The 25,468-nt window shown below is 42.6% G+C and overlaps 1 protein-coding gene across 1 annotated transcript in view; it reads left to right on the top strand.

The window, feature by feature from the left end:
- LOC141428764 (uncharacterized) overlaps positions 1-25,276 on the top strand; it is a 27,528-nt gene extending 2,252 nt beyond the window's left edge. Inside the window, exons 2-11 of the mRNA XM_074088771.1 lie at positions 1,642-1,815; positions 6,774-6,886; positions 9,903-10,054; positions 16,102-16,255; positions 16,919-17,106; positions 17,573-17,677; positions 18,286-18,369; positions 20,967-21,023; positions 23,889-24,061; positions 24,587-25,276. Coding sequence (XP_073944872.1) covers positions 1,642-1,815; positions 6,774-6,886; positions 9,903-10,054; positions 16,102-16,255; positions 16,919-17,106; positions 17,573-17,677; positions 18,286-18,369; positions 20,967-21,023; positions 23,889-24,061; positions 24,587-24,644 — 1,258 coding nt within the window. The 3' untranslated portion in view covers positions 24,645-25,276. The remainder of the gene's footprint in view (positions 1-1,641; positions 1,816-6,773; positions 6,887-9,902; positions 10,055-16,101; positions 16,256-16,918; positions 17,107-17,572; positions 17,678-18,285; positions 18,370-20,966; positions 21,024-23,888; positions 24,062-24,586) is intronic.
- The last annotated feature ends 192 nt before the right edge of the window (positions 25,277-25,468 follow it).

The raw sequence follows: 25,468 nt of genomic DNA, 5'->3' as shown, positions 1-25,468 counted from the left end.
TTTGGAATTGAAATAAAAAATACAAAAAAGATTCCAAAAACCAATCTTAACTTGATTGCTTAGAAACGAATATCTTATCCGGGTGAGCGGTTAGTTCAAAGGAATGCCGAAAAAGTTGAGGGCTTACGGGCATAGATGTGCTAGCGTCGCTGCTTAAGTGACTAAGTAAGAAACACAAGCTGAGATATGAGGTGCATAGGGAAAATTCGTGTCGTACCGTTGAGACATCAGTGGTGTAAAGCGGTTAGCAACGCGGTACGGATTACCGAGGACCTGGGTTCGATTCCCAGTGATTTGGTCTTATTTTTCTGTTTTTCTGTGCATCTATATTTCAGTTTGTATTTTCAATTTACACTAGTCTAGTTTGTATTACAATAAGCTGCGGTTAGACTTGTAGAAAAATCGTGCAAGTTGCATTACATTGCGGCGCTCGATTGACCACTACAAACTCGTTGGCTTTACGGCCTCGCAATGTAATGCAACTTGCATGATTTTTCTTGCAAGTCTAAACTCGGCTATAGATAAGTAAAATGTTTAAAATCCTTGAATGTACCAAATCTGGCAGCTGAAGTTTGTTTACATTTAGTTAAATACCTATCCAAACCAAGTATAGTATGCCAGTGTCGTTTTGCCATCTTACTAATACTGGGCGAGACCTCCCCCAGGTGAGACCGGGTGAGATTCGCCTTATCCCCCCCCTCTCCATCCTAAACGGCTCACGTGATTCATGGACTCCTAACAACTGCTTACACTCGTATACTTAGACTCGTCAGATCGTAGTCCATAAGACTTAGTTTAGGCACAACCACGCCCGAACAGCGTAGAAAAATAATTACGAGTATGTATGTATGAAATTAATTAATTCCATTCGCTAAGAAGCTTCACGTTCATGTATAAGTGTGTAGATGTTATAAGTTTACATTTAGTGAGATGGCAAGTAACAATATAAATGAACACACTTAATGCAAGCAAAAAACAAACCAATCCGCAAACAAATATTTTTATAACTTTTGTTTTATTTCTACAGAATTTAGATATCAACATCGAAATAGATTTGTTTTTGGATTGGCTCCTATTTGCATAAGAACGTCCAAATGCTAGAATACAACAGAGTAACTAGACAGGGTAGATTTGGAGACTAATTAGAATCAACCCTAACTCAATCAGTTACAGGCCATGTGAGATTTCTAATCTTTTGTTTTTAGTTTTGTCGTGCGATGTGTAGTAGTAAGTAACACTCCTGTAACGTTATTATAAAACAAAAATATGCCGTAAGTAAATCCGATGGTTGCACTACACATGATTGATTAATGATTATGCATTTACTCGTACTGAATCGTCTTCAAAATTAGCTTGTATTTCATCTATAAATAAAATAACGATTAGACTTTATGACGTCTCACTACTGGTGTGATATATTGCCAGTTTGTATTTTTTTTTGTTTCGTATGAAATTGTTTTTGAAAGTGAATTGATTTCGTAAAAACGACACCTGCCCGTGAATTATAAGTACCTTAAGAGGACGATATAATGACGCGCAGGGATTTAGTTGCTACTAATGCATTTTCGACCAACTTACCGTGTAGGTACTTTTCATTTTAGAAAATAATTTTAATAATGCTGGCCATTCTAAAATTGTCAGGTGGCGAGTGAGTCAGCAAATCCAATCGTATTGTTATTACCCCAATGCATGTAATAAGCGTGTGTCTGTGTCTGTGTGTGTGCAGCCGGTGGCGACGCCACGACCGGGCGTGCGCTACGACCGCCAGGACAGCCCCGACTACCTCACGCTCAACACGCAGATCGAAGAGGCCAGGTACGTGCCCCCCCCCCCCCTCCCGCACACTCCCACCAGACAGAAACTTTAATCCACATAACAAAAACATGGCTCTATTTATAACACGTTAACATGAGGGTTTCCTGAAAGGCCAAATATCACTGACGGCATTATCTGTTCGTACGGTTGCCTCGCCCCCCCCCCCCTCATTTCTTAATATACTACTCGGAAATTTTTGACGTCGAGTGGACACCGAAAGTTGAGGCGGTGCTGGTCGGGTGCCGGGTGGCTCAATGAGCTGTGACCTTTAGGCGCTAAAATTTAGGGTGTGCTATGTGTGTATCGTGGGTGTGCAGTCATGTAGAATCGACCAATTAGAATGATTAGAAACCACATCACATCATCATAATTTAATATTAAAAAGATAACGAGGCGAGGCGTGAATTTAAGTACATGGTTGACCGGATTGTACACGCCTCTGCTCCGCTCTGCTTCTATAGAAGCATTCCATTAAAGGTGCTCTGTGCTCTGTATGTATGAAATTCATGGATATTGGTGCAATGGCCCTGGCTCCTGTCCGGTCGCTGTAACCCAGAGCGCCTGGCAAAATTATCTGAGCCGTGCCGGCGCGCTTCGTCTCCAACAGTTGTTAGTTGTAGGCGTCAAAAGCAAATCCTGTCTATTAATATCCCAATAGAACGTATAGCTCACACGTTTTCTAGTTGGCATCTCTTTCCTATTGTGAATGTGTAGCGAGACAACAATGCACTTGCGTCCTCAATAGGTACCAACAGCCAAATATGTGGTCTACCACCCTAAAGTTGATAATCGTTTTCATGTCATAAAACAATAATGCCAATAGACGTGTCTGTCAACTTGAAAGTTCGACTTTAGCGACATATTCATTTGATAGGATCTTGTTTAAAAATTGATAGACTATCAACATAATACAATCGAAATAATTGAATTGCGTACTAAGGTGCAACCTTTGTGTATTTGAAATAACTAAGAGTGTAAGGAAACTAACGTCGATAGCCATGGCTGTTAGAAATACAGAAAAGCTTGAGTTCCATCTGACAGACTGGCTAAAACGAAAAAGTCGTCTCTGGGTAATTGCATACGTTTTCATAGAAATCCAAAAAATATGTCCGATCGAATAGATAAGAGTACAATTTTAGTCGAAAATCAAATGGTCAGGACTAAATGCGCTTTTTATTAGGGCCAATACAGACAGACTGCATTTGAACTAAGCACAACGTAACCACAACTGCCGACTGCTCATATTTCAATCGCAGTCAGCGTGCTGTGCTGAAAAATGTATGGGCAGTGCAGTTGGAATGCAGTCTGTCTGTACTGGCCCTTAGAGTTGCGGTTTAGAATGATTGTTTAACGGGTGTTACTCGTAACTATCGTTACTCTGCTAGTGGCAAGGTTTTACAGGCGACTTTTTAGCCCATGGCCCCATGTGTAGCATTTTATTTGAGTGGCATGTGACGGTGCAGCGTCGCTTGTAGAGTTTTATGGCCGTTACATTGTTCTAGTAAAGTTGTCGCGGGCGCGATGCTAGCGGGTTATAGACGGGCCGGGCACCGCAGCGTCGCGCCCGCGCTGCGGGCTCGCCCGTGCTGGAACAATACGAGCCGAGCCTTAGCGCGGCGGCTGACGGTGACGGTGTACGAGGTGGCCTGTTTGTGCGGGGCGCTGCGGGCCGCCGCCGGGCTGCTGCGGGCCGCGCCCGCACGGTACCTACTTCAACACATTCTGTACATATGTATAAACATACTCGTATATAGTAGATAGGCAGTGCAAGAGAAACCAGCAGTTTGCGTTTGCGCACACTTTTGTCCGGGAGTATAGTGACCAGACGGACATCTCTATTGGCGTTGCAAGCGATAAGGAATTTCGATCGGCTGGTCGGAGTGCCCCCGAGGTGTCCTATCAACTAAACCACCGGGTTTAGGTGTGGGTTCGAATCCCGTTGAACGATCCGAAAATATTTTTCGTTTTCAAAACAGACCTTTTTCGTACAGTCAACTACAAAGATATAGATGCGGCCAAAGTTATAAAATTATGTAGGATAGGCGACCTTAATGTGAAGACATTAAAGTTGTCGTACATTTTTATAAGTTTGGCAGTGCCGGTTTGTTTGTAGTTGACGTACCTATATAATTATCACTCGTTGTTGGTGGTTGTAGCACGTGGTCCGGCGCGCGCGAGGCGTGGTCGGCGGCGCGCACGCGCGTGGCGCTCGCGGGCGCACTGGCCTTCGCGCTGCTGCGACGCGCACGCGCACGGCACGCGTCCCGCTGACCCAGGGCTTCACTCGAAGGCGCCGCTGGAATGAAACAAAGGACACTGCAGATACGGGATCAGAGATGCGGATGCAATTACACCCTCCTTTTTCCTTATATTAAGTAGGTAGGCGAACATGTAGCCCGCCTGATGGAAAATGGAAACTGAGGCTCATGGACATGAGGCAAAAAGATGGGCTATGCGCCACATACCCTCTAGACTGTGTGGAATGCCTCTGTGCTGGTAATTTTACCGGCTATCCTACCACCAAACGGGAACATGGCTGTGCGAACACTGCTGTTGGACGTCAGTTTATCGCGTAAGATGGTGGTAGGTAGCTATGCTGACGAACACTGCGCGTCTTACCCCTGGTATAGAAGAAGTTAATAACATTATAACAACTGCCTCACGGTTTGTGTTGACGCCTGAACCGACTCACCAAAGGCACAGCTGAGAGTTCAAATAGAACAGTCCAGACATGCCTAAATACAGGTGCAAAGAAAGGTTGCCTGGCATAAAAGAACATACACCATGAACTGGCACTACAGGGCGTTATTTGTACCAGTTTGAAAGAAGTTACAGCCCAAGACAGAGGAAGACTCTCCAAATATGAGCGCCTATATTCGAGTGTAGGGCATAAACGAAAATACGCACACTGAGGAACAGAGTACGTTATAAGGATAAATGCACCCTCGATAGACCGCTTCTTTGGCTGACCTCACCTGACTTAACTTGTGAACCTCAATTCGGAAGTGTTTCTATTTCTTCGAATGAATAAATGTTTTTTTATAAAACTGCTCATTGGAATTACTTTACGACCCATGCCTGGTGAGAGGCTTAAGAACACGGATACTCGGGCCGTACGTATAACGTATTTATCTCGTATCACGCTGCACCTATCTGGTCGTTTAGCTGCGACGTAGTTTACGACATGTTGTTTGAGACAGGCCTCATGTGGGGAATAGTAAGTTGGAATACATTTCGAGTGTAGGTCACATGTATTTTAATGTATGATCATAGTTTATCACGTAGCGGACGGGAAGGTTGGCGGTATGCCCATATGGTACCATCCGCCAAACATGTGGTCTGCCACCCTGAAGTTCATCATCGCTTGCATGTCATACAACAATAAAGTCGATAAGACATGCTTGTCAACTTGAAAGTCCGACTTTAGCGACATGTTCATTTCATAAGAAGTTGTTTAAAGATAGACTCCTTATTTGGCTGAACGAGAGATTACTTTGTTGTGAAAAATGGTGAAGTAGGTACTTGGTCGTTTGTACACGTGTTAGCAAGTGTTACGCTGCAGTTATATTATGTGACAGGATTTGTCAATTTGTTTTCGTGCACTAAGTAAACACAGCGGCCTCAGCTAGAAAGCATTCGTGCCGGCGCAGCCCTGGATTCAGCCGTTTGCTCCTGGATGTACTGCCCTCTTAATATAACGATGACTTCATAATTTATTTTGACACTTGCGCAATATTTTAAGATTTGTTATTCAGTTTCTGTGGACAACATAAAAAAATTTGAGCACGTCTGGCGTCCTTTACTGACACGGTTTGCCTCGGTATCGTCGATCTTCCTTCATTATTCATGCTTCATATTAAGATTACTTTATCCAAACTTTTCTAAACGAAACCTTAGAAAAAGCTATTGAAATAATAGTCATGTTGAACTTAATAGTCAAAGTCAAAGTCAAAATATCTTTATTCAATTTAGGCTATAACAAGCTTATGAATGTCAAAAAAAAAATCTACCACCGGTTCGGAAAAACAGAATCCGGCAAGAAACTCAACGAGGTATATTTTTAGTATTTACTAGAATAGTATTTTTGTTGATTGGAGGATTTAGCTCGCTAGTTTTTGCGACAGACAATAATAGTTGGTTTTTATTAGAACTAGTAAAGTCTTGGTGCCGGACGCGTGTAGATACTTTATGGTTGTGACGTTGACGTGTAATAGTATAAAACTAGTCAGACCTGAGGCCATATTCTATGAGGTGCTCGCAATCCAATCAATACGGTATTTGACAACTCCTGATTTTGCCATATCTTAATATTATTATGAAAATATAGATAAACAGATAGTGTTTAGTGAAGAGAAAATTTAAATCGGTTGAAAATTGGATTTATAGTGATTTTTTGAAAAATCTATATACCTGTCTCTTTCTCAAACGCTTTTCTCTATGCAGCAAGTTGGGCGGTACTGGCGTGTGACGTCACATGCCAGTATGTCTTTCTCTGTCTAATCTTGAATTTCAAACCTTTATAACTTTGTTATTTGTAAAGGTAGCTTAAAATTTGTTTTTCTCTTCGATAACAGGCATTGTGTAGTTTTAATTTATAAAACATACAAAATAGTCAAATACCGTATTATCATATCTTTTCCTATCACCATCGTATACCCCTTGACAAAAAGAAACGGTGAATGTGATTGTGATTTCAAGCGCCTGGTCAGAATTTGGCCTCTGGTCCGGCCGTGCTTTTATGCTTAGGGATTAGAAAGCCGCACGATTTGACAATGTCAACGTTGATTGTATTCATGCATGAATTCTACACGCATGATCCGTTAGGGCTACCGCATACATACAACTTTTGCATCGACTAGAACAGTTGGGGTCAAAAGGTGTATAAATGTATACGATAGGCCTGACATAGGAAAGTCGTGCGCGCTCGGGCCCGTAGTGTTAATTGTGCGCGTGCGCAGGGCGGAGTCGGCGGCGCTGGAGGCGCGGCGCAGCACGCTGGCGGACAAGCTGGCGCGCAAGGAGCGCCGCCGCGAGAAGAAGCGGCGGAAGCACGCCGGCGAACACCACGCAGGCGAGTACACACTAATGAAAGGACCTGGACACGCGGCCGCGCGTCCGGCCGTGCGTACCCATAATATTTACACGAACCCTTTCGATACCCTACTCTACTCTTGAGTTTTGACCCTTCACGACGCGCACCACGGGGCTCGTGACAGGCTTGACACCAATTAGGCTAATGTCTTAAAAATATAATTAGTTCGTCAGTTAAATTAAATTATAAAAAAATATTTTACGTTTTTTTTGTCGATAAAAAAACCGGCCAAGTGCGAGTCGGACTCGTGCACGAAGGGTTCCGTATCATTATTTATACAATATTAGACATTAGCAAAAAAACGGCAAAAAAATCAAACTTGTGGGAATGGGAGCCTCCCTTTAATATTTATTTTATTTTAATTTAATTATTAATTTTTTAAGTGATTCAGAGGTAAGTTTTATGTAAAAAAAACTTTGAAATATGTCCGTTCCTAGATAAAGGCCACTCAACTCTCGTAGCCCGCGGTCGTTCTATTCAATCGCGGGACGCATAGCTTTCAGTTGGATGGCGATAGTTCGTTAGTTAGAGACTGGGTCAGTGAGTTGACCCTTTGGTCTCAACTGCACTTTCCATAGGTTAGGTAGCCGCCAGTCGATGGTCGGTTTATTGTAAACCAAAGTACTTGAAACTTACGAGTATTAGGTACAATCATTGTCGGCTGTCATCTTTCCTGAAGCAAACCCTTTGGCTGCCTAGACATTGTTCTGTTTCTACCTGATTACGATCCATCTACCTTGTCAATGCAAATTGAAGAATATAAATACAGACTGATACGGTATTTACGTAATACTAATTTTGTATAACGTTAAAAACTACAGCCTACATACATAGACAGATCCAAAGATTTTGCGTCGCGGCAACAAATTGTAAAAAAGTATGTAAGTATTTCCTGTGTGTTTTCTGGATACTGGAGTATTTTCTCTTGCATATTATGTTGTAAAAGCACGATTCATGAAAGATTGGCGCTCGTTTCCGGCGCATCAGAGCTTAATCACTCGCGAAAATACGCGTCCGTGCGAACGCACTCATGAGCTTCGGGAGCGATTCCAATTGTTCGCGTCAAACCGAGCGGGACAAACGCGACCGCGCGGTGAGCGACCGGCTATTATTGCCGCGGGTTGAACGCTCGGCAATCGGGCCGGGAACACTACAGGACTTGTACATCGTCATCCCTTTGCCGTTGATATTTGGTGTCGGTCGGGCGGGAGACCTCGTGGTGAGAGTCCGCGTGGTGAGTCCCGCCGGCGCGGGGCGGTGTATTAATACCCGGCTGGCGGGGCTCCAGCGAGCGGCATTCCCGCCGCGCCGCTCGCCCGCGCCACAGCTCCCTGCTGGAGACCATACGCCATACACCCCGCACCACAGGTACCAGTGCTAGTGACGAGTGCTATTTCCGTGCCGCGTGGTTATCCGTTAACTAGGACGTTGCGAAACGACGGGTTTTCTTTCAAGTTTGTGATGAATGTGTAACGCGATCGGTTTAATCGTGTCGATCTATCAATAGCCGCGTGAAGTCCCGCGCCGCCGCGCCGCCCGCGCCGCCGCGCCGCCGCGCCCTGTAACCCTAGTTAACGCGTAAACGGCGACCTGCGGCTGCTCCAGGCGGCCTCGGCTGTTTGTTTACCAACAGTTAACGATCTCACTTGCTCGGGCTAACCTGAACTTCAAGAGGTCTTCATTATACTGAAATACTTGCATCTAATAAACCTTAACTGTTTCACGTGGCAAAGAATCAGTTTAGTAATGATTGAAATTAATATCAAGTTAAATTAATAGCTTGTTGGTGGATTTGAGCAACAGAACGCATTGTGTTTAAACTATTCTCAACATGACCTTCAGTTGTAGGAGTCCCATGTAGTGTATTTAGTTAGAAATAATCAATATGTAATCGGACGGAAGAACCTGGAGCAGTTCGAGATGGGGAATCGCGAGTGTTCACGATTCAAATATTTTTAAGTAAATTATTTGCCTCCCTGCTCAGTGCTCAATCGTAGTCTTTCAATTTTCATTCTGTAATATTTCAAATCAAGTTGAAACTTGCGTTTAATAGCACTAGATTTACCAATGAAATTTATCAATGTAACCATGAATAATTCTGCGCCAGGCATAGCTTCAGTATTTTAAATGCCTTGCAGTGCTGTAATCTAGTAAATATCAATCCAGTAACCCCTTTATTCCTACATTTTTGACAGCAACATACTTAATTTTTTCTTTCTTTCAATCGGATTTACAGACTGCTTCACTCACTAAATTCTTACAATGTTGTGTATGAATTTCTGAAATATAAATGTGGTTTGTTTCTATCCCGATACAGTTGCTCTCCAAAGTATAAAATATGGCCAGAGTTCAGAGTTATGCTGTCCCATCTCTTCGGACTCGACATAGACCCAGAACGTGCCACTTTATGCACTTGAGTTCAGTTGCTCTCTCTTCACAAACTACAGATGTGCAAGTTGTGGAATTTTTTCCAAAAAGTTCGAAAGATCTCGGAAGTTTCTGGAAATTTTCACAAGAAATATAGGAAATTTAAATTTAAGAAACTGAAAGTTTCAATCCCGATACAAAATTGTGAGAAGTTTCCGAAATTTTCCTATTTGAAAAATTCCGCAATTTAGGAAAGTTTCCTTTGGCACATCACAAACTGGCAACATTGATACTGAGAGAAGTAGTAAATCCAATCGAATGGCCACCTTCCACTGCAACTAGAGCAGACTCCGTACTCTCCGGACTGAAGGACGAACTGGATAGATGTGCTTCCACTAAATGATGATGATGAAGATGTCCTTAGACGGCGACACCCTGTCAAGATCAGTTAGTTACGGCCTTTGCATGGGCGCTAGCGTCACTAGCAAATCCAAATCAACAGCTTTTACTCCGGTCCGCTCAGGCTACCCCCTTTCCCGCTCACCCTATTCTAGTGGTACTAGTGTTCATAGCGCTTCAGCGCGTACTTTAGATCTACGAAGGTAATAAAAGTGAGTGTTGTGTGCAGACATGGCCGAAGCAGCAGTCCCCTTGCCGTCGGAGGGCGCGGCGCCCCCCGCGCCCCCCGCGCCCGCCGCGCGCGCCGGCGGCAGCGACGACGACAGCGACGAGCTGCGCCGCCGCGCCCGCGACCCGCCCATCACCTTCACTGATATCGACGTGAGTAAACAAACCATCTGCTACACACTACTCATACATAATTAATATTTACCGCGCTTTTCGTCTAATTGTTGAGTAGAAATTTCGGGAGTTTACTTAATTCCAAAGGAATTATTGTAGGAGAAACACCCGTATAAAACTTCATGTTTCTAGAGCAGTCATGTCAAATTCAAAAGTCAACTCTGGTGGGTCAAAAGCATGAAGACCAGATGGGCCGCAAAACCTAATCTCAAAGAAAACAAAACTGCTGAAGGCTGTTTTCGATTGATTTGAGCAGCAAGAAAATGCCAAGTGAGCCGCATTTTTGACATGGCTTCTCTAGCTTAAGGAAAAGGTATAACTTCCACGCAATGACAGCAAAAACAACAATCGAGGCGTTTGGAAGACAGCTATTGCAGTCTTGCCGGGTTACACTTAAGATGACAGCTTTCAATCGTGTCTGCCAAACTTCGTCCAACAGATTCAGCGTGCAGCTACGCCCGTAGCCTTCATAAATGTTCAGGCAACCAATTTGATTCCAGAGCCACCATTGGATCTTATCATAGTACTTAAATCATTTATTCGTCGTGTAAAAATGCTTACCGAATGGCGTGTCTTCATGACGATAGTTAAGGTTGTAATGGTGTACACTGTACGAGTCAAACATTTGTCTTTAACATATTATTGAAATGGTGGAGTTGAAGTCCTAATAAGTCCTCACGTGGCCACGTGCGCGCTGATCACACACGCGACACAGGAGGCAGATGATACAATAACTGCGTATTCTCTTCAGAGTATTAGTAGCCCTTATTTATGTATTTTATTTGTGGAAGGTGACTTTGTTTCTAGAATAAATATGAATCTAAAAGATAGAAAACTTAAAGGGACTTACTAACTAAATACATAATTTCATAAAGTCGAGGAGAAAGAACTTATTGCGAAATTGTTCCACACACACAAACATCACGCCTGTATTCCCAAATGGGGTAGGCAGAGCACACGAAACGTTACCGCTTCGGAGCCACTTTTAGCAATTTTAGGTTTTAAATTTGACAAACATGTTGCTAGCCTGTCGCCTACGGTATACCTTAACCTATATCCTCAGTCGCTTCTTACGACATCCACGGAAGTAATGGAGAGGTGTAATTCTAACCCGACACCACACGGGTAAATTGTTCCAATTTCAGGAAAAGCTTAATCCGATGTTTATTCATGTAAAATGTACCTAACTAACATTTAGGATGACAATATGAAAAAATGAGGGTAGCGATATGAACGAACGCTATGATGCTTGCACATAAATATCAATCCAGTAACCCGTAACCAGTAACTAGTTTTCCTAATAATTATACAACGGCACGTCAAAAACGGTTCTCTTAAACCGAAAACCTGGGACCACGATGTTGGTAAACAATTGTCTCGCGTGTCACGCTCGGGTCGACTGCAGCTAGGTACCTAACCTACCGCTGCACCGCTGCCAAGTGGCTTTATGGCCCGCCGCCCGCGCCTGTCGCCGATTATCGCCCCAATACCGAACAATCGCTTATAAATACCCGGACCTTGAAAATTTCCGCGGCGTCCCATAAATACTTCGTCATAAAGCAACTGTCAAAGATTCCATGACAACGAACGAGTACATAAACAATAGCATGGCACTGTGGGGCTTCCTAAATTTCTGACTTGAAACCAAATCTCGATTGAAAGCTCTATTCTACTGACGAAAGGCAAGACGAGGATTGTAATGTGTGGCAAAATTTCAATTCTGTCCTAGTTCATCTTCGGTGGAAATAAACTGGATGAACGGCGATGTGTGGGACGACAATTGAAATATTTGTTTGTGATGAACCATATCGCTAGCAATGTGGTACAAAACTCTAGCCTATTATAACATCTGCAACGAGAGCACTCTACCCACGTTGGATGGCGTCATATGTACTTTTTCTTTAAGTTTTTTATCGCAAAAAAAGACAACGCGTACGACATAAAATGGCCAATACTGTGAGACCAGTTTGTTTCTGATACGCGTGATTTGATTCTCATCTATACAAGTAAACATATTTTTACAAAAAATTATCGTGTAGCCACGATGAACCATGTCGTAGCCCCTAGGAAATGCGCTACTCGGGACCTTTGGAACCGTTCGAAGAGCATCAGTAATTTTAAAGTCGGGTTCAATCAATCAAATTAACTGACGGTATGCAAAAAGACAATAATACCTAATTGACATTCAGTATACAAATTACACTATGAATCATTTTCAGTTTGTTTAGTGCGCGCGCGGCGCGGGGCTCCTAGGCGATGCCTACGCAGTTGCCTAATCAGCCTACAAGACCAATTGAGTACCTGACAAGACAATGTGTTTTGAACATGAAACTACCGTGAGACTCACTCATATTAAATAATATTGTAATGGATAACTCACGTCTTAAATCGAGTTTAGCTCGACATGTTTCGGGCTAATTCGTAGCCCTTCTTCCTAGAAGCAACGCGACTCGGCAGCTGCCGCAACACGCGCACAGCCGCCGGTAGAACGGCATGCAGAAATCAGAAGAAATCAGAAGTGTTTATTTGCTAGAACACAGTTACAAAGATGTTATGTTATAGTTTCTTATCCAATGTATAAACAAAAATAAGCGCAAAATAATAAACGTGCAAAACCATACTCATTGCACGTGGCCGATCTAACAAGGTGTTAGTACCAAATCATCTAAATACGCCCAAAAGCTCAGCACTTGGCACCCCATAGAGTGATCTCACACCGTGTCCAGCGGCGCGCGCGCAGCGGCCGCCGCCGGTTTTAGAATCGTTCCAGAACGCTCGCGAGTGGGAGTTTGATGACACACGCTTATAAATTCTATTTCTTTATAAATCAACTTTGAATGTATTTACGAGTTGATTCACGTCCATTGCAATAAGATTGCTGCGAAGTTTTGCTTAGATTATAATAATGGTGAAAAAAAGACATTTACCTACACCAACGATCATGTTATTTTAAATAAAAAAAAAAATCTCCCAGCCTTATTTCAACATATATAGGAGGGAGAGAAATGCGTTTACCTTTACTTGCCCGAATTTTCGTGCTGTTTTCAGGATTTTTTTAAATGTCATCATATAGAATGCAGTAGGTTAGGTTAGTTTAATATCAACTCTGAAGAAATTACTATTTCAGAAATAAATTACTTTATGGCAAATGAAAATTCTAGAAAACGATGCACTCGGGCATATGAAATTCGGGCTAACGATAGAGAACCGATAGAAATGTTGTTGTGCGTTTTCCTCCCACAGTCGAATGTCGTCACTTTCGCCATAAACACAAAACACGTTTTTTCGTCTTCTTTCCCAACTTATATCACTTTCCAACTTAACCTTCATCGAATAAGTAAATAAGTTAATTTTTGTAAGTGGAAAATGTTTTTTTTTTGGATCAGCTATCTTTACAATTTTTGAGCAAATTACCTCGTTATAAATTGAGCTGGGATAATCTATTCCTCATATTATTAGTTCCGTTTCTGTCGGATACGTCACATCATGTTAGTAGGACATCATCTCTGTTTCATCACATTGGACGCAGTGTTGTTGGTTTCCTCTCAATGCTACTAGTTACCAGAATGATGACGTACCTACTTTAAAAATTACAATAATAACCCTTCTGTTCTCCAGCCTACGCTAAATTCATCGCAGTCGTTTCGTTTGATACTCATTTTCAGCCGTTAAGTATTAGGCAGTTGTCTCACCGCCGGCGAGGAAACGATTGGCTATCGACTATTTTCTCGCTCAAGAAACGAACAAAAAGATCCTGTGTGAGTAAAAGAGACACTATATATATAGTTGATCGCTGGCAGTAGCGAGAACTCGCTCTTACATCTTTTGTCGCAACGACAAGAGCTATAAAACTCGCTGCGCTCAGCTATAAACCTAGCCCAGCTATAGGTGCTCGCTCAGCGATGGTAGCTTGGCGGCCACCCCGCTCGAGAGAGTGGTGCGAGTAATCGCCCGTTTTACGTTTTCCCCCCCGGCTTACAGCAGTAACAGCCGAGCGACAAAACTACACTCGCTTCTCGCTGCTCGCTCACTCGTTTCTAGTTACTCGCTCTTCTCGCTTCTCGCTCATCGTCGGCGGTGGGACAAGTGCCTTAAGGAACATGTGTGAAGTGACGGCGTATGTTTACGCGCGTCGCTGCGGGGGCGCGGGCGCGGGCGCGTGAGTCAGCGCGGAAAACTTCCCGCCGCGCCGCGCCCGCGCCGCTGGCCGGAGCCGCGCACTTCCGATCCGCCCCAGGGGGGCTTCTACTAAATTTGAAAATCGAAGTTCATATCGTACCGTCCCTCTCACTCTCGTATTAAATAATGTAAGTGTCAGCGGGACGGCAAATTGCGCAGATCGAATTTTGTACTCCGTGTTATAGGGCCTGAGCTAGCTCCATATTTCCACAATAGACCAATAAACTGTACAAATCCTGGCGAATAGGTATCTTATGGCTGTGTTTCCACAAGAGATGTGTGAGGATGAATTGCGAGAAACTTGTTTGTCATGAATCAATAGAAATGTTTTATCTAAGTATATATATAAAAATGAATCGTAACATGTGTTGCTAAGCGCAAAACTCGGGAACGACTGGTCCAATTTCGCTAATTCTTTTTTTGTTGTGTTCGTTACTGTCATTAGAAAGTTTTTATGGAAGAAAATACAGAAAAAATACAACGGGAGCGAAGCCGCGGGCAACAGCTAGTTTAATAATAATACTTAATGTCATTTATTGCAGATTATTATCCATAGTTTGTTAGTAACAATGTCTTATTATTATGTTATTTACCTCTCATCGCTCCGCTAAGCTGTTTCCACTAGAGCAGTGCGAGCGAGGAAAGGTAAATGAAGCGTTTCTATTGGTTCATTTCATACCAAACATCCTCGCACATCTGATGGAAACGCACCTAACGTATTAGGTATTTTAATGGAACAACATTTAGAATCGACATGCTTTATTCATTTTCATGTTCTTGAAATTAATATAGTAGCTAATTTTATTTATACAGATGATTCCGAAGCCTATTTTTAGCTTATTCTTAATATGCCTCAAATACAAAATTCAAATTTATTCATTTTCTTTTTTTTTATTGTCATGAAGACATGAAGTACATGATGTCTAACGCATAATATGAAATTAATGATTATGATACCATAGAACTACAGGGATGTTTGGAAATAATTCCGATGCGCATTGGCGCGACGATCCCTCCTATTACCAATAGGCAATAGCTAATCTACTGCGTCATAAATGTATTTGTGTTAAATACTATGTTTTAGAGTTTACAAAGTATTTAAACATCACGTTTCACGGCAACGTCATAGTTAAAATAAGGAAGTGTTTTCGTAGAGTTCGACAAACTAATCCAGCTCTGTTTTGTTGTTTATATGTGGAAACGCGTTTCACTGCGTAATATAGACTCAACCAACAGGTCTAACGTCGCAAATAGCCCATTGTAGACATTAGGCCTACAAAAAGTTGCGGTGCATGAAGATATGTAACTTTTCTGAGTTTATTGAAAGCCTGGAGGCTTTGCGTGGGTCGGGTGTAGTTTTTGGGAAATGGAGCTGAAAAAAATGTGTATGAAGAGCCCTTGATTAGAGACCTTTTTAGAGAGTTCTGTGCCCCAAACCGAATCCTATTACTAAGACTCCACTGTTCGTCTGTCTCTCAATTGTTGTTGAAATTTTCACTGTACTGTTTTGGCTGTATCTCAATTGTTGTTGAAATTTTCACAGATGATGTATTTCTGTTGCCGCTATAGCTTTGATGATCGGGAAAAAAACGCCTCGAGAGCTATCACGGCGTATCGCGTATCATATTCAACGAAGTTATCGTATTGTGATACAGTATCGATACACGTCCATACATACGCGTATCAACATCGATCCCGAGCGATCAGATACGCGTCGGTGCAACGCGACGGAGATACGATACGATACGACAAAATTATACAAATGTGGAGCCAGCTTTAGCTTATATCAGCGTCATGATGAGGGGTTGACGATAGCATAAGTTGATAGTATCATTTGTCGTGTTCAGGGCGCGCAGGAGTTCTCCGCGCTGCAGGCGGCTCTGGCGGGCGCGGGCGTGGCGCTCGCGGGGGAGGAGCAGCAGGCGCTGGCCGAGCTGGACCAGTACCTGGTGCACGGGGAGGGCAGCTGGGCGCTCGGGGACGACTTCCTCGCCTTCATCGGTCAGTGCCAAGTGCCAAGTGCCAACGGACTTGCTGCAGGCTCCCCTCTAATGAAGCAGTGCCGAGACTCACCAAACCAAACGTGTATATAGAGTGTCAAGGACGGCTACGATAGAGAGATTTCGTTGGAAGTGAGAAATTGACTATAGGCTGAGGCCGCGCTACGGCTGAACCGCCGCAGTTTTTAACCGCGTGACTTTTTTATAGAAGTAAAACTTAAAACCGGCAGTGCGGCCGTTTGCATTAGTTTACTTGATTCGCAAAGTCACGCGGTTAAAAACCGCGGCGGTCCAGCCGTGGTGCGGCCTGGGCCATGAGAAAACGAGCATGCGGGTCATCTGATGGAAAATGATCACCACCGCTCACGAGTACAGTCAGCTCAAGGGGTCACTTTCTAGTCTATAGTCATTTTCTTAAAAGCCTCGATCTCTAGAGGATAGATGGCGCTAGACTCGCTCCGTCTGGCATTTAAGGGTCTACGCTAGCTGGCGCGGGTACACTGAGCGGGCGCACGCCTGCGGGCGCTGATGCAAGTAAAATACCGTCGCACGCGACACGCACAGTTAGCGCTGCTCATACTACTTTTCAACAGGCGTCCACCCGCTCCGTGCAAACCGCGGCAGCTAGCGTAGGCCCTAACTGACCGGTGCGTACGTTGTTCAGGGCGGCTGCTGGGAGCGGAGAGCACAGAGGACGTGCGCGTGGCGACGCTGCGGTGCCTGGCGGCGATGGCGCTGCGGGACGACGTGTCGCTGCTGCTGCATCAGGACCGCCGCAGCCACGCGCTCATGAACTACGCGCAGCGCGTCGACCGCCTGCCGCCGGGGGAGCAGCTGGCGCTGGCTCGAGCGGTAAGCATGACCTACGGGCAGCCATTTTACATACAATACAACTTAAGAAAACCCTTTATGAAAAACGGTGAAGCCGACAAACAGAGATGTATCACTAAAATAATAATACACCAACATAAAATTAAACAACACTAAATTAGACTTGACAGTGCCTGCTTAGCCTTTATTTTAAAAGGTAAAAAAAAAACAATGGGGCGCCGTGGGGCTGAGGCCAGAATAATCCTTGGTGTAAGTGTGCTTCAGATTCCGCTATTAACTAGATCTTGCGTCACCCACGTCGAATTATTTCCTACGGTTTCATGTGCGGCATATTTTCATCACATTTGCTTTCTTCCTTTAGGTTTTTTTGTCAACACCGTGTTACCCCATAAAAGCCACTTTCGTGCCATGACTGTCGCTTAAGATATTTGTCTCCGTGGAATGTACAATCTGCGCCTATCCTGAACCTGCAATGCTTCTTTTCCAGTTGTGCAACCTGTTCGAGAACGTGTCGTCATCAGAGTGGCTGCTGTACATCAGCGAATGGGACCTGGACGGTCAGCCCATCTCTAACATCCGCGTTACCACCAAGGTGAGTGCTCCTCCCACACGCCTGCAACGGGTTAACCAAATTCGTATCAAAATGATACCAGAACTAAAATATTAGCTGTCGCACACTTTCTCAAATCTACCTAACCTAACAACCTAATCATTTTCGCAACGCGTTGCTCAGACCTCGCATTCAATCGATACATTTACAAATGGTATCAACCATACTAACTGCACTAATTTTCACCAGCTGCTCAAGGCAGCTGCTTTATGCGACAGAAATCAATACAGTCGAGAGTGTGAATAAAACATGAAATTGTACAATTAACTGTTTCATGACATGAGCTTATGACATGAGAGCGAAAAATGCGTATGCGCAGCGTTTGAACACTGTTTGCGTTGAATAATTATACCATACCTACTAAAAAAATTGTCGTTCGTGTTCGAGGCGGCCAGTTTATGCGCCCCAAGTCAATACGTTCGAAAGGCTCAACCAAACAATTTTTTTCTTTTGAACTGGCTAAATGTTCAAACTTTGCTTTTTCTTAGACTTTTGTGTGGGAATTTATGGTTTCCTACGGCTAGTTGCCTGTGGTTTTGTTCGCTGCGTGCTAGGACGTGTAGTAATAGTGATGTTGTTGCGTGTGTCAGGTGGCGGTGCACGCCACGCTGGGCGAGGACGCGGAGCTGCGCGACGTGGGCACGGCGCTCATGTATAACATGGCCACCAAGGAGGTAAAGACCGTGGTCTGTATCGCTGCCTTCCTACTTGCTACACGCTACTTGTACTGTTGCATTACCAGCTGACGACTTCCCGCGCCGCTGCGCAGTGTACATTCATTATACATGCTAAATGTTTAAAGTTTTTAACTATTCACTACAAATTGGTCGGGGAGTTAGAAAATGAAGTTTACGTCACTGAAGTAGCTGCAGATATCTATGAACCATGTTTTAATTTCAGAAATTTGTTTTTCTATACTAAACGATGGGTCAGAGACAGAGAACGGTCATTTGTGTGCATTTTTAAATGAAGTAAATTTTATACTATTTCTATAAATTTATCACTTTATAATTGAAAAATCAACCAATTCTTGATTATCCAATATGGATAGAGCAAAAACAATAAATGGCAATACATTTCCTCAAAATAATGTGTAGCATGTCTAATGCAAATAAAGACAGGTTTAGCGAGCGTGGTAGAACTACTTCGAACAAGGCTGAATATAATTCGCGTCTTGTATGTGGACAGCTGCGCGTGCGCTATTTCTGAAGTCACGGGACGTTGCTTTTGACTAATATTACAAGGCAGCAAGTTTGCAAAAAATATTAAAAAATTACTTTGTTTATTAAGATTAAATAAATGGGCTGTACTGATTGTGCTGTATTCCGTCAATTGAATACCTACTGAGGTATTCAATAAACGGACTATTTTATGTAGCCAATGGCGTTCCTAACTAAGGAAAGGCTACAACGATGCTGCAAGAAATTAATGCTCTCAAGTTTGCTTCTCCATAGTTTTGCATTTTTATTACCTCAGTCGTTTAGAATATTAATTAGGCTGGGCAGCTTATTTTTATCTGTCTGATAATACTCTTATCACTGTCTAGTGATAATTCAAACTTAGTGCATTTCCTCGGGCAATAATGTATTGGTATTCTGTTTCAAGCCCCTCAACTGCGTTGTATTCTTCCAACAAAGCTAGGAGACCAGTGATGACCACGTGTGCCCATGAAGGCAGTCGATTCGGCATTCCTCTTAGCCTGTTGGCTCTTGTGCCGGAAACGCCGCGTCGCGCTGATCCGAGCTGTTTGCGCAGGCTCCAGGGGCGGTGCGCAAATTGTTATCGCGCCCTGTGGAACTATCGCTATTTGTTGACCGAACTTAAGGTGCGGCCACATGCAATCGCTCGTCGCTCGTTTGCAGCGATAAATCTGGCCACATGACCCCATTTTGAATTTCCCGCGACTCAAAAAAAGTAGCGTCAAGTCGCCGCGTCGAGCAGCAGCGACAAGATGGCTGCTTGCAGAAATGATCCTGGTCTTGGAAGCTGATTTCTTAGTCTCATTTTGTAGCAGTAAATTAAGTAAATTGGGGTTAATGAAAAAAATTACAGAGTTTTTGCCGAAATTGAAGAGGTTTTTTTTTTCAGCGATAAACCTCAAAATTTTCAGCTTTATCGCTAAATGCCATGTGACCAGATTTGACGCTGGAAACGAGGGTCGAGCGACTTGCATGTGTCTGTGGCCGCGCCTCCGACCGCGCTGTTTGACGCGCACTCTCTGAGTACTTTACGCGCACTCTGACGCGAAAAACTTACGGCGTACTTTCCTGCGACGAACATTGAGTACTTAACGCTTGGCTTTGACTTTTAATTTTCCTGCCTGTTAAGTTTATGTATGCATTTATTTGCTTGTAAATACGTAATTATATTATCTTTATGTATTGCGTAGTATTTTACTGTATGACGGGCACCGCGCGATCACAACATGTTGAGTGTTAAAATTATAACATACTAGCTTTTGCCTGCGGCTTCGCCCGCGTGGTATTTGGTTATCGCGCGCTGTTCCAGAACTGTGCATTTTTCCGGAATAAAAAGTAGCCTATGTCACTCTCTGACTCATAAACTATCTCTGTGTCAAAAATCACGCCGATCCGTCGCTCCGTTTCGACGTGAAAGACGGACAAACATACAAACAAACACACTTTCGCATTTATAATATTAGTAAGGATGTTAGTTCTCCTTATCTGAGAGCACACAGATCGCAGACCGTAAATTAATTGATTATCTTATTCAAAGAAACTCTACTATAATAATAATGATGCAATATTTGTTTTTATTTTATATTTTGACAAACGATTTTGACATAAAAAGTCAACTGAAGCCAAACAGCATTTTACGTCATGTTCTGGGCATTTAATCTAAACTTGTCTTACCACCTTTATTTACGTATTTTGTAGTAGGTATAAAATTTGCTTTTATTTTATACATTTGTATGTAATACATATCACAGCAATTAAGTAGTACATAAATATTTATCTATTTACTAATTATTTTTACCTATATCTTTATAAAACGAGACTATTTTTGAACATATATTTTTATTAAAGCGTAGAAGCCTTTATAACGCGACATAGATGCTCAATGATAACTTCCTGAAGCCCATTCGTCCGATATACACAATAGTGACGTTTGGTAGCTCTCATAGTTCGGTTGTAGCGTTCCATTTGACCGTTAGCTCGTGGTGTGGCGAGTGCTATGTTAGGTTGTGTTGTGGTGTCCGGTGGGTGTGTGTGTGTGTGTGTGTGCGCGCTGCAGAGTTGTCCTGTTGCAGCGGCTGAGCGCGGGGCGCGCGCTGCGGGACCTGCTGCCGCGACACGCCAAGTCCAAGGTACACGCCCATCGACATCTTAATACAACACACGATGACTTATGATCGGTGATCGATCGAGGTCTTGAGCAATTGGCGTATTGTTTAATTAATTACATTTAATTATATTATTAAAACCAATAACTACCAGATACATGGTCATCCTACATTAGTCATAAGTGATGTAGATATGGGGAATTCCATTTATATACCAGGTCTTACGTCAACATTTGCGACCATGACAATAACATCCTATAACTCACAAGTTAAAGTATAACAGCCTTATTCATAAAAAGTTAGAGCCTCCTTGAAGGCTCCTTGAAGGCCCGATGCTAAAAAACATGATTCATAAACGTCTGTTAGCGCTAATCAGTCGATCAAGGCTCTGCTAAAGTTAGCGGACCGTAGACCCTCCTTTATCTCCCTGCTAAGTCACAAAATGGCCGCCACAAGTTTGAACAGCTGACTTTGACAAGAGCAAAAAACCATACCGAAGATATTTTAGTGAAGGGTGAAGTTACGCAAAGATTAAAAAAAAACCAGGAAAAAAATATTTTCAGGAATTTGTATTTAAAAATCCTCTAAATTAGCAGCAATAAATTAACAATAAGTATGAAAAAAAAAATAGGATGATTAACACAATTATGGCTTTTTGCACAACATAAACATGCGGATCGGAAATGGCGGGAAAACAAACTTCTCGCTTTTTATTTTTTTTCCTGCTAATTTGCTGTCACTGCTGTCAACTTTTTTTTTTTTAATTATCGATTAGGCCATTTTTGTCTTTGATTTGTCAAGGTGGCCAACATAACGAGTCTAATCAGTCTATCAGCGGCTCAACAACTAGCCCCTCATACTTACAAAAGGGTTACTGGTCAAGCAATGCTAGGTTTCCATAATTGGTCCTGATTCAGTTTGTTCGCTAGTACGTACACCCGAATTGATAGTCATGAGCTTTTTAGATAAATTATGTTATTGTATCAGCACAAGTAAATTATCAATATGGTCTTGAAGATTTGTCGAAAAATTTGGCGGTACTTAACATATTTTGTCGTTACTGCACGACTAAAACAACACAACACTTACAGCATCTAAAGTTCAGTTGTTACATCATTCGGCAACATAGCAACTTCAGACACCTATACCGAACAAACAACTAACCAAATCAATTTCTCTCACATTCATTGTCATGTTTCAAACGTGTTGGCCTTTTATGAAAGACGACTGTTTGCCTTGCTCTTATTAACATATGTGTTCAATGTCATTAAACTGCATTAGGATCATCAAACAATGTTGTGGTTAAAATGGTGTTTTATGACATAACAGCACGACACCATCGGCTGATGCTAATATTTGTACGCTGTCGAGGTTCGCCGCCGGATGTCAGGTGTCGGACCTTATTTATTCATTTATTAACTTAACAAAAAATTCCGTCTTTTCGAATTCTAGTAATACCTAACTTGTCAAGCTTAGTAACAGACTTGACAGGCAGATGGAAAACCTAGCAATATTAGTAACATTATTCATTTAATTAATTTGCCTGCGATTAACCTGATCGTAAGTGTAGATAAGGCCGAAAATGTAACCCACTTGTTCAGTACAAATGTAGTTGTTTTACTACCGTATTTTGTCGGAAAAGTTCGTATTATCTTTTGTTTTTCAATAAGCTTGAGTAAGCTAGTGAATACACTGCATGCGATGTACTGCATCTGTAATAGTCTAGGTATTCTTTTTGGCCTTGAATCCATAAGCATACACAATGAGACCCGTTAACGGGTGAAATTTTGAGGAGCAGAGGTCTTATTGTCTAACACACTTGGAATCACAATCGTTATCACCACTTCTTTCTGTCATGCGGCATAAGACGAGGGTAGAAAGAGATGGCGAATGCGATCACGAGTGCCAGCTGCGATACGGCCACGACTTAGGTGTAGGTTTAGCTTTTAAAGCTCTCAGCAGGCATTATAAACAAAGTGGTAAACTTTTTGGTACTTCAAGGAATATAACGTCGTAGCGAGGGTTTCCCGGCAGCATTCTGTTATCTGCTCGTAGAGATGAATCGCTTTACGACCGTCAGCCGTGTTTACTGCTACGTACATTTACGACGTGTATGCGCAGGAGTCTATTTGTTTTGTGATAATTCGCTAATGGGCGACCTTTGCGTGCACCCCGGAGATAGCGCGTTGCGTAACGGTCCTTGATCGTGAATGCGAGGTGAAAGAGATTTTGAGGAAATGTAGAGGCTGTTCGCAAATACAATACGTTTTTATTTTAAAATAAGAAAATGCTTTACATTGGAAGTTTGGCCAGTCTAGCTCCTTCATTTATAAATGCTAGTTAGGCTTTTTGAGTTTATAATGCATTCGTATAAATCTGTCACTTTGAGATTTGCCAAACGCAGATAAAATATAGTTAGATAAAACCAGTTTGTAACTTTTTATGAATATGGAGTTAGTTCTTGTCATTATTGTTCTTCTCGGTTTTCTGTACTTTTAATTCACATTTGTTCTATTTGAGACCTTGTCAATAAACAGGGTAAAAATACCAGGACAGGGCAACAGCAACGTGAACAAATGTATCCAATTTTACTGTAGTAACAAAAGTGGATACATTGATGCGCGGGCGCAGTGGCGTTGTGTGGGTGCTAACTGCCCGGGGCGGAAGAAAATTTTGCCGCCTTTTATTTAAGTATCCAAGTAGTAGGTAGATCTATATCTATTTAAAAGACTAAAATATACAGTAATCCTAAAAAACTTACCATTTACTGTGTTACGAATTTTTGCGCCCTCTGAAAGCAGCACACTATGCCATTGGTACGTATAGTGGGCAGTGGGCACGCGCCCTCCCCCCTGTCCCTGCGTGTTCTGTCGTGACCGTTGCCGGCAGGTGTTCGACGACGTGAGCGTGGAGCTGGCGATGGCGCTGCTGCAGCTGCTGGGGCAGGCGCCCGCCGAGGAGGAACTGTTCCGCGCCGTCGCCGCGCTGGCGCGTCTGGCGCACCACTCGCAGGAAGTGGCGCAGCTGGTGGCGCTGGTGGGGCCGCCCCCCGCCGCCTTCAGGTACAAACCACGCCTCCTCACCTTCAGATACACACCATTAGGAATTGTTTTCCATAAGGTCAGAACAGGTTCCCGGAGGGACCCCGCTCAGAAGCATCGTAATACCACTGGATGACACCCCCATCGATTGATGAACACGAACTCGAACACTACTAAGTATAAACACGATTTCTTTGAGCGGAATGCGGCTAAGTTTTTCTTCTCGTGTGTCGACCGAGTCGTCTCAGGCTCCATCCGGATGAAAAACAGTGCTCCGGTATAACCACAAGTATTGGCAACATTTTCCACTTTTACTTTCTGTCACTATGTTTTCTACCGAAGAATAGCCTGCTAAGATTACTTTTTGTGTGATACTTAAATATATTGGCGCCCAACTCGGGGCGTAACGTGAGTACACTTTTAAACACAAACAAGAAAATTAACGTGCGTCCATTTGATCATCTTTTATTATAATTTCCATACAATATATCAGTGATATTTTACAGGGTACTTATGTGAGTTAAAATATTTGTTTTCCGTTTCCAGAGGAACGAGTCCGCGCTGCGACGAGAAGATAGACCTTATCATGCAGAAGGTCAAGTAACTTAGACTAGAAACTATTTCTAATGTATTATGAACAAGCATTTTAAATCAACGACTTCGTTCGATTCTTATTTCATTGTTTTTAATGTTATTATTTACGTAGCCTACCTATTGGTGCTTGGACATTTTGTAGCGCGGCGCCTGTCAGCTTTGAACACTCACATTTTTCTAAAACAATCTTAAAAATATTAGGCTTATTCATTTATATTTCGATAGCAAATTGAGGATTATTGAGTATTAAAATTTTGGTGTTAAATATACCTACTCACCGGCACAAAAATTTGGTCCACTCTTCTTACACAATTACTTATTACTGCATACATTTGAGGGTCAGATTTTTTGCCACTCAGTATATAAATCGTCTTCACGCAGCAGGCGCCAGCGAATTATTAGATTATTGTACGGAAATATTGTAAATAAACGTTAGCTGTCGTTAAGTCGACAAATCTAGTGTAAGTACCTGAGCTTATGAGATGTATTGTATTGTTGTCTTTGTTTGAACTAAAATTGGAAGACGCCATCTTCTGTTTTGGTCGGACAAAGATTGTTGCACTAATATAGTATAAGACGTTGGGCGGTTATCGGCCCGCGGCAGCGGCGCTGACTGATTGATAATATATTTATGAGATGTAAGCCGTTGTTTCATTTCTGTATATAAGTTTGGTTACTACCTAGAAGTTAATATAATACTAATTGCCATAGTTGATATTGTTTAATTTACACTAAGTTAAAGGTTTTTTTTTATTGCGGTTGCCAGATGTTTTACAGTGTTCGATGTTCAAAGTATATGGCGTCACCGTCTGCTGAAAAATATCGAAATTATGA

The sequence above is a fragment of the Choristoneura fumiferana genome, chromosome 6 (genome assembly GCF_025370935.1).
Source record: "Choristoneura fumiferana chromosome 6, NRCan_CFum_1, whole genome shotgun sequence".
In the NCBI taxonomy this organism is placed as follows: domain Eukaryota; kingdom Metazoa; phylum Arthropoda; class Insecta; order Lepidoptera; family Tortricidae; genus Choristoneura; species Choristoneura fumiferana.
Note: the sequence above shows the minus strand (reverse complement) of the source record. Positions and strands in the feature narration are given on the sequence as shown.